This window comes from Eublepharis macularius, chromosome 3 (assembly GCF_028583425.1).
Source record: "Eublepharis macularius isolate TG4126 chromosome 3, MPM_Emac_v1.0, whole genome shotgun sequence".
Lineage (NCBI taxonomy): Eukaryota > Metazoa > Chordata > Lepidosauria > Squamata > Eublepharidae > Eublepharis > Eublepharis macularius.
Genome location: NC_072792.1, coordinates 155,575,875 through 155,588,151, shown reverse-complemented (window position 1 = coordinate 155,588,151; position 12,277 = coordinate 155,575,875). Strand labels below are relative to the sequence as shown.

General features: G+C 41.2%; 1 protein-coding gene across 1 annotated transcript; it reads right to left on the bottom strand.

Moving 5' to 3' along the window:
- Positions 1-6,612: 6,612 nt before the first annotated feature.
- Positions 6,613-8,447, bottom strand: RNF6 (ring finger protein 6). The gene is given in 4 exon segments (XM_054974445.1): positions 6,613-6,901; positions 6,903-6,974; positions 6,976-7,184; positions 8,442-8,447. Coding segments are annotated over 4 exon segments (576 nt in total).
- Positions 8,448-12,277: the final 3,830 nt, after the last annotated feature.

The following is a 12,277-nucleotide window of genomic DNA, read 5'->3' as shown; positions in this document are numbered from 1 at the left end:
TAAATAATAGCATCACATCTATCACATACACACAGAGAGAGAGAGAGACAGAAAGAAATGCCGAGTAGATGGAGATACATAATCATTCACTGCTGTTGTCATATATGCCTGTCTGCATATCTGCCACAAATGTATTCTGTGTTATGTACTGGTCCTCTGAGGGCATGAGACGTTTCTTACTGATGTTAAGGCAGTAGGTTATCTCGCAAGTATTTACTTTCTCTTTCCCCGCTGCCTCCAGCAAGTGTCCTTGAAGGACAGCTGCGGCCAAGTCGAAATGAATCCTTGGGAACTGAGATGATTTCATTCTTTGTTCTGTCTAGCCTAAACCTAGCTTCTTCTCTTCACCCCCTAGGCTCTTTCATGCCCAGACTTTTAACAGTTCCTATCCTGATGGCAGGAACCTTCCCTTAACTAACAATACCGACCCCATCCACGTCACTTCTGCCAATTCAGTTGTCTGAGCACCTTGAACTTGATGGATCTCTAATACACCTGCATGTTTGCTGTGGAGAACTTGGGGAATCTACCTGCCAAGGACTGACAGCTGTAGTCCAGTATATAGTTTGTAAAGCCCTGGTAGAGAATGTGTCTGAAGTTAATACTTGCATTACAGGTTCCTGAGAAAGGTACCCCTCTGAAGGAGGGAAAGGGCTGCCCTAGTTCTTCCCAATGGCACAGAGAAGATGGTTCTTTGTGTGCTTAAATAACAGTGGAATTTGCTAGATAATCTCTGAGGCTGGGTCCAGTTAAACAGAAGCCCTGGGAGGATTTGTAAAAAGGCAGGGGGAGAAGGAGAAGGCAACTAGATCAGACAAATAGGCCTGATGTTCCCAACCTTTTCCTAACTGAATAATGTTGCTCTCTTAAGGAGATGGCTGGTAATCACAAAATTATAAACTATACCATGTAAAACTTTAACTGTATTAGCTGTGAATAAATTCACATTTATAAGAGAGTGCACACACTAAACATCCCAATTCATACAGACAGACTCTCATGACTTCACAAGGAAGTTCAAGATGGCAACTTACATTTGCAAATGAACCAATATTTAAAGCCTACCTTCTAGGTTCTTTATTTTAAAAAACCTATCTACACAAGGATGCATAATGTGCCAGCCCTTGCGCTCTTGTGTTCAGAGTTAGCTGTTAGAAGACACTAGAGGTCAGTATAGGCTAAGAACAGGAAATACTGGCAATGACTACTCATTCAGTCAATGTTTACATTGATTACAATGTTTGCTGCAAACTGTTTTGTTCAGAAATACTGGAAAGCTGTGACAGACAGATTACTCGATATGGAATAACATTTCCATTTCCATTCATTTAACCCATTTCTTTTATCCTGCTCCTTCTCCTAGGAGCACAGGGTGGCAGATAGGATTCTCACTGTTCCATGTATCTTCACAATAGCCCTGTGAAGGTTGTCTGGCGTGAGATAAAATGAATGGCCCAAGGTCACCCAATGAGTTTCGTAGCAATCATATGGGACTGTTAAGGTAAGAAGCTGAGTAACCAGGGTACTCGTGGGCAGGGAGATTAATAGCAATACACAGATGGCCTGCAGCTCTGCCTATGTAGAAGAAAGTTTCCACATATGGCAGCTGGTGAGAGAGAACATTCCTCTGGCCCCACAAGCTTGATTTTGAACATACGAAGCTGCTTTATACCAAGTCAGACTATAGGTCTATCTAGTTTAGTATTCTGGGAGTGATGCCTAGTCTTAGGAATTGCAGAAGTCCCTTCTGCACCTATTACTAGAAATCCTCTAAGCGGTGCCAACAACCGAATCTGGCATTTTGTGCATGCAAGCATAACAACAACTGCCCTTATATGCTGCTCTTCTAGACAGATTAGTGCCCCACTCAGAGCTGTGAACAAAGTCAGTGTTTTTATTATCCCCACAATACAGCTGGGGAGCTGGAACTGAGAGGAGTGGTTTACCCAAGGCCACCTGCTGAGTTCATGGCAGTAGTGAGAGTCGAACCAGCAGAGTGGTTAACTATTAACTATTATGCTACAGCAGCTCTCAATGCACTCAACCATTTATTGCTGTTATAAATGTTCTCAAGATCTTAGGAATTTTGTCATTGTTAACATTCCGATTTTTAAAATAATGCAAGATAAATAATAATAAAATGCAACAAAAGAGATAAGCATTTAATTACCTCAATTATCCTTGTAACAACCCTGTAAGACAGTTCCATTTGATCCTGGTGTTGCAGATGGAGAACTGAGGTGGTGAAATGACAGTGGCCTTAGGAAAACTGAAGTCCACTAATGGCAGTGGCAATATTTGAACCAGGCACTTCCTAATTCTAATTCTATCAGGTAAGGAGGCTCAATATTCTGTTAGCCTGGAGGGCTATAAGTATACAAGGGCATCTTTAAAAATAAATTGGGTATTCTGCATAGTAGATATTGCTGTACTGAAAAGTTGGAAGTTGGAAAACTTACTGATGTTACTTAAAGAAAACTAAACCTTGAGAACCTCTATGGCACAACCCCTTCTTCTCCAGCCACATTGCTACAAATAAAATATTAAAATGGGAACATGGGGTGCAGAAACATTATAATTACTTTTGAGAATAATTATATAGAATTCACTTCCAGATATATTCAACATAAGTAGACGACCTGAAACAGAGATGCCTATTCTACTGACCTTATACAAACTTGGAGGAAGAATTTTCAGCACCATGGCTAGTTCCACTTGGTTCACAGCACTTCGTATTTCTGAAAAGTGGCTCTTGCTAAGATTATTAGATAGGTACTATTTTCTTTTATTTGGGGCACTAAAAATGGGTTGGTTCCATACTAATGAACTTTTTAGTAGGCATCAGGATTTCTGCAAATGGCATGTGATTTTCCCTTCTCCTACAGCAAGCCCAAATGCCCCCCTGAAATCTTGTTCCGGGGAGGTCTCCTCACCTATAAGAAGAGAATCTTTGGGAGCCTTACATCAGACTGATGTAAGAAAGAAGGAATCAAGTTCTGTGAGCAGGAATCCTCACACCTGTGGAAACATCTAGTCCGGTCCCAACACAACATATTTCACATTATTATTTTTACGATCAACAAGATTTTTACATATATGATAGGATGAAATTGCCCAACAGGGTCCATTAATGACTTAGTAATAAGAGCAAAATGGACTCTCCCTGTTCAGAGAGACAGATGCTAAGGCACAGTTATCAAGTTGTTGAATTTAGACGTGTCCCATCAGGTTTATCTGGAGTAACTTGCTCGAGGACTGGGGCTGAGTAAATGGATTTACTCAAAGCTTAATTCATGTAAATTATACGTACTGTCTCAAAAGCTACAAAAATGAAGTCGATACTCAGCAATAGTTTCTTGTCTTGCAAATTTATGAGTTACGCAGGGGGTTTAAAATAAAATTACATTTAAATTAAGTTTTTCATGAATCAGCAGAAATTACATATTTAGAAAATTTCAGATATTGCATTTATTTTGTAAAGGTGAGCATGGATTAAAATAATAACTGTTACAATTTTAATTATTTATATTTCAATCTCTTTAAAGTGTCTTTTCAAAATATATATCCTAGTTTAAAATTATTACATAAAAACACCAGTATTAAATAAGAACACACGCAGTCTCTTCAAGCTGAACTATGTCCATCTGTCAAACCCCTTGGTTTGGGGCCAGTCCACTGCAGGTTAGCATAGTTCAGTGGAATGAATCCCTACAAAAACTGCAAAGGGGCCTGCTTGCCTCACCCACACACCCACCCCACTCTGGGCCATTCGTTGGCACTCAGCTTACTGTGAGGCTGTCAGGCAGCTCTCAAAAGACTTCAGGAGTTAAACTTGTTTATAGATAAGATGCTAGTTTCATGCTCTCATGCCATCCTTGCTAGGACTGACAGCTACAGACCAGCCTAAAGCAGCTAAAGATTCCCCGTGGCTACTTTCCTCCCCCCCCCCACCTTCTAATAGTCTTTGGACTCTACAAGCAGGAAATCAGGCTGTGTGATTCATAGACTTCTCAAGGCCAGGTTCTCAGGCTACAGAGAGGTTACAGTAGGAATCAATAACCCCTTCCTGTTCTCAGTTTCCCAGCCCCCAACAGCATCAGCCTTAGCTGCAGGAGTATGACAGGTGATCCTGATGCTGAGCACCTGACACTTTTACCAGGTCATTTTCAGGAACGGAAGGCATGTACCTATCTGCCACATTCTTAACCCAATCTTCTCTATCAGTCAAGCAGCACAGTATGTGAAGCAGGAAGGAGCAGGATAGGGCAACAGGAGAGTTCCAGAAGCCTTCTACCCCCCATAATAATCTAGGCCAATGCTACTGTGCACTCTACAAGGGGAATATGTCCTATGGGCATTAGAAGTGTGTACTGGGAAAAAATCTGGTTTTAATTTCACATTATAATTTAAGAAAGTGAAGGTTTATCTGTTTTAAGAATTCTTGTAAATGTTTTGTTGTATCACGATGAAGACATGTTATGTTCCATTTCAGTTTTCATTAAAATTGGATGTCTGCATGGAAGATTTTCCTGAGCAGACATTTTTTTTCTTGCTAAATGGTATCAAAATATCAGGGAATCTAGTTCACCCTCTCTTCTAAAGACTCTCCAAGTTTCGAGTAGATTAGACAAAGGGGTGCAATTTTACAGCCCCTTGAATAACGTACCCCCAGCCATCCTGTCTGCATAGTAGAAAAAGGCACAAAAATGGTCGCTGATTTTCTGGATTGTTTTGTTTTTACCAAACTTAATAACTGCAAGTAAAGGCAGTTGTTTAAGAGTGTCTATCTTGTGAAGCGCCCACCCACCCCGCCAATCACATTGTGGAAGAAGGGAGCATTTTTAAAAATTGAGGCCAGCTGATTTTGAATTGCAATTGATTTGTTGGGGGGGCGGGGGGAATGGTCTCTCTTTGCAGAGTAATCTAAAAAAGGAAAGTGAGCCTAATCATCCAAACTTAAATATATGACATTACTCAAAATCACTAATCTATAAAAAGGTGGAAAACAGGCAACCCATTGTGGTCAACCAGAAAAACCAACCAAGAAAATGAACCATATTTTTTTTTTAAAAAAGCAAGAAACAAACTCATCAGAAGCAAAGAAAAGGATCAAAACAAGTCAGAGGCTAACCCATACCAAAACAAAAATACCTCTCCCAAAGTACACCATCCCCATGACCAACAGTGCAATCCTAAGAAGAGTTACACCAGTCTAAGCCCATTGAAATCAATGGAGTGAATCTGCTTACGATTGCACTGTTAAATGTCATCCTCCCTCCCTCCCTCCCACCAGAGAAAAGGAACAAAGGAAAGACTAGCTAGTAGTGAATTAATAATCAAAATCAAAACATTTGTCAAGAAAATAGCCCAGTGTAGCCCATACAGGATCTGTCAGGCCTAGAGAGACATCTGTCCCATGACACAAGGGGCAGTTGAGTGCACACTTGATGCAAAATGCCTAACGTAAGTGATGACTGCCATTTAAAATTTCCCTCCCCTCCAAGGACAATGTGCTTGGCCAAGGCAACCCTCCTGAAGAGACCCAGGACTAAGATTGGCCAGAAGAAAGGCTGTTTCCTAGAGAATGGGAGGCAGGCAGGCTCCATTTAATTCCCAACAAATGATGTTTACAGATCTCGGATATCGCCTACCCAATCTGATGTCAGTTAAGTCAGACAAGTTTTAGGGTCACCCCTAGTGGGGATCTCTAGTCAGGTGTTTGTTGTACCAGCAGCAGACTGAATAGTCTCTTGATTTAAAGGCTGCTTTTCAATGTAAAAACAAACGGAAGGGGGAGAATTTTGACTTCTGAAGCAAATCACCGTCAATGGCATAAGGTATAAATATTACTGCAGATGTTTTTAGGACCCAAGGACTAGCAAGTTATCAAAGCTGGAGTCTAGGAGATACCAGCTTGTAGCTTTCAATGATCAGTCATAAGGCACATGTGACCCCGCACTCTCATTTGATGCCTGAAACCTGAAATGCATTCAAATTATGAAGATTTATAACAGTCAGAACATGGATATTTGAGATTGTTTGCTCTCAAATATAGTCCAAGTTTCTCCAATTTTAAACATAAATCCCTTCCTCTTATTCAAAATAGTAATGAAATACCAGCTTCCAACAGACCCAACAAAATCAAGAATTTGAGGATTTCTCCACTGTCTGATATTAGGTTACAACAGATTACTGACAAATTGGACAAGCAGAATTTTCAGAAAGCCAATGATCCATACAATGAATATGGAACTCATGCATACATGGTAACTGCCTTAGCTTGCGTCCCACCACATATTCATTCATGCATCTACTACAGGTTCACCTTCTTCTATGGTAGTAGCCCCATAATTGAGAGTACAAAGATTGTCCATTTGGTCTTTGGTAAATCCTCTCAATAAACAGTGGTATTTTCATCTAACAAAAGGCACAAGACAAAGAATAGGAAGTGTCCCGTTTGCAATTAAATTGTTGACATCTTGAAACTTGCTCCCTTGCTTTTAGTCCTCATGACTATCATGTTCTGTAGCGCTGATCTCTCCATGCCATTCCCTGCTATCGTGTTCAGCAGGCCTGCTTCAAATGATGTTTCTCTGAATTCACCAACACTGCTTAGACCAGTCCAGGTTCTGATATCCTACGAGGAGGTATACACAAGATGCTAATGTAATTTTGTACACCTGGATGTTCAGTTTATGAAATGATCTGATGAAATCCCTCAGTATTACTTTCAGAAGTGACCAAGTTTCCTGCCATGTCCAGTCCTGAGTGATTTCTTCTACCAATCCTGACCTGGTATCTGTGTTCTCTGGGTCAAGTTGTTTTTACCAGAAGGTCTGATACAATGGCAGGATACCTTGTAAGCAAGGTTATGGATCTCTCAAATTCCTCCTCTTCCAGTTATACCCAGTGATGGCATTTGCACTTCACCTTGTCATGGAAGAGAATGGACTCTATGCATCCCACTAGACCTGCTTTTGTTTATTCTGACATGGCCATCCTTCCAATAGGGTCTGGTTTCAGCTACTTAACACATCTGATCTTTGTCTCATAGTCCTCCGAGTACTAGCTCTGGCTATCCCACTGTGAAGCCTCACTGCTGTAACTCTCTGTATTCTCCTTTGTCTGATAATGTTGTGTTCATTGTGTGATGCTGAGCTGAGCTGCTGTTTCTGCTGCTGAGTCTGCCCAGAAGCCAAGGTGTTTCTTCACCATACTGTGCTAATGAACCACTTATATTCCTGAGGAGGCAAGGGCTTGGCCAAATGTCTCTCTCAATACCCTGCTCCTTGCTTGGCTGGCTATTGGGATATCTGCTATTGGAGGAATATTTTCTACATGTGAGATGCCATCATATTCTGGATTGGGACCACTTTCACTATAATATTCATGATTTATATCTATTTCAAGTCTAAACTTTAATTATCTGCTAGTTGGGTTTGCCTGGCTCACAGGTCTGAGTCTGGTTTCCACTCAGTTCACTTCGGTTAGAATTTCTTGTACAATGGAATATATGCAGCCATTCTAGCAGGGTATCACTGGCTGGGTTTACCCAACAGTCTCATAGTCTGTAAGCAGTTAAAATATATTTAAGATATATTTTACAGGGCTTAAAACTTTAGAAAGGCAGGTAATTGTACTCCTTGATAACCTAAATGTCTGAAATTGCAATCTTCTGTGATCATATAATCACAGAAAGGGTTCGCATTCCACTTCCCTTCAGGTACTGCAAATGCTGACGACTTATAAAAACCTAGCCTCTTAAACAAATGTTGAAAGTTTACAGCAGGGGAGCACAACTCAAGCAGTTTCATGGGCAAAAATGGATCTTAATCGGAGCTAAGTGGGCAGCTCTGCAATTCTGCATGATTCCAATATGCGCGTGCAAAAATAAAGACATATATCTATACTTGTCAATCCCCTAGTTTTGCACAGAAATCATGGCCCATAGGCCCGCTCTGCATACCATAGTATGTTGTTATATTTGAATTATGGAGGAGTAATTTATTTTCGCTCCAGTTTGTAGTTGTGAAAAATAAACTTAGATTTTATCATGATGTTACTTCACTCTAAAGAACATTTGGTTATTTGACATATGAAACAAAGCTTAATGCCTACAGTAGTAAACTGCAGTTATTAAAGCAATGGGTATCAGATGTCCTACCCTTACAATAATAATTACCCATCACTTTAAAACGTAATTCAGTTATCTGTAAATATTGGGGAGAGTGAATGGAGGAGATCTCTCAGCCCCAGCCACCTCATAGGGTGATTGTAATGAGGATAATAACAACACACTTTGTAAACCACTATGAGTAGGCGTTAAGTTGTCCTGAAGGGCAGTATATAAATCAAATGTTGTTGTTATTATTGTTATTAGATTTCAATGTTTCTGATCCTAGTCCTAATGCATTTTTGTTGGCTGCTTCATGCTAAATTACATGCATTGTTTCAGATGGTATAATCCATTTTAAATAGCTGTGAGAAAGGTGGGCTATGCATAAAGCAAATAAATAATAAAGTGCTCCTGAGCAATTCACACAACTCTTTTATGAGCCAGTGATACAGCACAAATCCAAAAAACCAAAAAGGGTTGTTAAGAAAGCAATCACATCACACAGGAACCCTAAGAGAAGGCTGGGGTGTAGATCTTGCAGACCAGCTTCAGAAGCTCTGTAGGTTCTGGGCGACCAAGACATATCACCATCTTGGTATGTTGTAGATGAAAAGTCAGTGTTTTAGCAGCAATATAGGAAAGAATATTTTGTTAAGTATCTACAGAGTTGGAATCTCTTGAAAACGATCAACGAAGAAATTATTATATTACAAAGACAGCTTACATCTAACTGGATCTCCTCCATTTTCTATGTCAGATTGGGATACCAGCTGCTCCTTTGTACCTTGCAAATATGTTGCAGCTCATCTGCTGTTATTTCCCCTGAAGCACTGTACATGATATCATGAGTTTTATTATTGGTTGAGCAACACATAGAAACAGGGCAGGGTTTTTTTTTCATCCTATGACATACAAGAAAAGAGAAGAAATAAAAATGAGAAATCAATAAAGAGATCATAAGAGATAATTTGTAATGGCAAGACTCAAGATAGTGCTCCAAATACATCTGAGAAATAAGAGAGATGGCAAGATTATTCTACACTACAACAATTTGCAAACGCTTTGATAAACCCTGCTCACAGTTCTGAGGCACTTACCTTTGATGTGGCTTCTCCTGATAAATTTGATTCTAAAACAAATTATAAAATTTAAGGAAGTGAAATCTAACATTCGAGTTGTCTTTCTTCTGTTTTGCACAAATGAAGGCATCCTTCTAAGCCAATGGAAGGAAAAAAGGGGCATAATTTGCAATACTTTTTCCTACAAAACCCAGAAAACTAGAATTAAAACATTCCCTAGGCACATGAGGCTTAAATTTGATACAGTGGTTAGTGTGTTAGACTAGGATCCAAGATATCCAGATCTGAAGCCCCACTCTGCCATGGAAATGTGCTGGGTGACCCTGGGCCAGTCACACCCTCTCTACCTAAATTGAGGGGAAAGGAATAATGTAAACTGCTCTGCATCCTCATTGGAGAGAAAAGCAAGACATAAATGAAGCAAACAAACAAAAATGGGTACATTTGCTTATTTATTTAATTAAAACATTTTTGTCCTCCCTTATCTCCTTGGACTCAAGGCATCATAATCATCATTTCATTTTCTTTTACACACTCAAAGTGATGGACTAAAAAGATAGCTACATGAACTTTAGCTCAGAATTCCAGCAGAGGAATAAAAGCGTGGAAAGAACAGTATACTCTGCCCTAAGGTCCCTGAAGAAAGGGCAGGATATAACTGCAAAAGGTAAACCACACCTCATCTGGAGTCCCAAAGAAGCTACAATCTCTCATTAATCTGTAGTCTTTACCACAGAGATCATTAATAAATTGGTAATAGGCTTCCTGTCTATTAAGGTGCTCCTACTGTCGCTGCCTTTCATCTTCACCACTGGGATTTTGAAAGGTGACCTTCCCACCACTTTCCCCTAAGTCCATTGTGGAGAAACCAAACTGTTGCAAGATAGACAAGAAAGCTGAATGAACCTACAGATTATGTTTCAAACACAGTCTGTTTGATTTATCTTTTAACATAAATGCCAAACTTTCAATGGACACAGAAAAATTCAGATTTTTTCCCCCAAACAAGGACCCCCAAAATGCACCAATGATATTTCTACCCATCTTATAGTTGTTACAGATAAGGCACCTGCTGGAAAACAAAAAAATGATGACAGTTCACCCTTAAAGTATGGCACACTTAAGCCATACACTATAGTTATTTATTTACATTATGAACCTACCCATTCATTCCAGTCATCTTTAGAGGGCTTGCTTCCAGTGACCCTTCTATCTGAGTCTAGATGAGTAGTGATTCAAGAGACAACCTGCTCAGTTGCGGCACCAAACCTTTGGAACTCCCTCCCCATGGAGATTCATCTGTCTCCTGCTGTCATTGTTTTCTGCCAGCTGGCGAAGCTTTTTTTGGTTTGTCTGGCATAACCCCAGCAAACTCTTATTGGCTCTCCTCCTTGGTTATATCTGTTTTAAAATGTTTTAAAAGCCTTATTGTTAACCACATTGGGGTCCTATTTGGATGGAAAGACAGCACAGAAATGCTTTAAATAAAATAAACATAAAAATACAGAATCCTTTCTGTTACAATTTTATTGCTTCCTGGAACAGAGATACAAAACTTGCATAAATTTTGAAGCCATGGAAAAAATGCCTAACCAGTTTCACAGGAATTTTTCCAGCCTCTCATTCAGTTCCCCCAAACTCCCAGTTTTTTCCATCAGAAAAAAACCCTTTGGGGGAAAACCTCTCACCTTGGAACTGAGGGCTCTGTTAGGCCACACCACCAGGTTTCTGCTGTCAGAACAGAATCAGCCAGGGCAGGCGCCTTTAGTCAGGCTGGTACGAAAGCCACAGCCTTTGAGCAAAAGCTGTTCTAGAAGGGGACTCACTCTGTTGTGTAGAGAATAGGTAGAATTCCGGGAGATTTCCAACCACCACCTGGAGATTGGCAACCCAAAAACATTGCCTGACTCGCCAGGTGGGGCAGCCCCTGGTTCTTGCCTGGGGCTAATGACCGCCTCCCGAGCCAGACCTCTTTGGAGCCTAGCATTGCCAGCCTCCAGGTACTAGCTGGAGATCTCCTGGAATTACAACTGGTCTCCAGGCCACAGAGATCCGTTCACCTGGAGAAAATGGCTATTTTGGCTGGACCGTATGGAATTATGCCATGCCAAGGCCCTCCCCAAACCCCACTTTCACCAGGTTTCACTCCCCAGATCTCCAGGAATTTCCCAACTTGGAGCTGGCAACCCTATTAGAGCCTCAGAGGACAGGAGAGGGCTAAGAAAGAATAACGGACACAATTGCCACCCGCACAACCTCACCGAAACCAGGATAAAGGGACAGACCGTGGCTTGGCCAGGGCAGCGCCGCGGCGGTGCCTACAGACCCTTTTCCTTCCTCACCGCATAAAAAAGGAAGCCACTTTCTGGGGTCAGCCTCGTCTATAAGAGGCACTTGCTGCTCCCTCTCCACCCCGCGCCGGCTCAAAAGCGCCCAGCTGCAAAGTCAACGCCGAAACGTCCGACGCCTGTGTCTGCTTCGAACTGCGCCTGCGCGAGCAGCGAAACCTAGTCTTCGCGGTCCTTGTTTTCTACGCGGCTGCAGGACAGGTTACGGCCAGTGGTGGTTCAACGCCCACGCATCTGTCGTTCGAGGTTCCATTGCGTTCAACGGGATTTAGGCGCTGCGGCATCAGGCAGAACATGCAGTCGGTTGGCGCTGATATAGGGTCAGAATGTTTGTATCCAGATAAACACTAAGGGTAGGTTGCGCACTGGCATTTACAGCCGAGTAAACATGCACAGTACTGAGCAGAAAACGACACTCTTTGTGGGTAAGCATTATTTGTGTTAGTGGTAAGAAACGAACTCCAGTAATACGCATTTTACACCATTTGGTCTGAAGATGGAAGCTCTGGCGTTATAAAGCTTACACCCTGAAAATCTTGTTGGTCTCTGAGGTGCCACTGGATTCAAATCCCGCTGTTCTACTTCAGACCAAGTCGGCTACCCAATACCGTTAGGCTTATTCTCCTCTTCCGATCTGCTTCGCCAGCTTAAAAAAAAAAAAAACCTCAGAATTTCCATTCTGAAGATGTACATAGTCTCAGACTGTTCACAGCCAAAATTCTGTTACTTCCTGA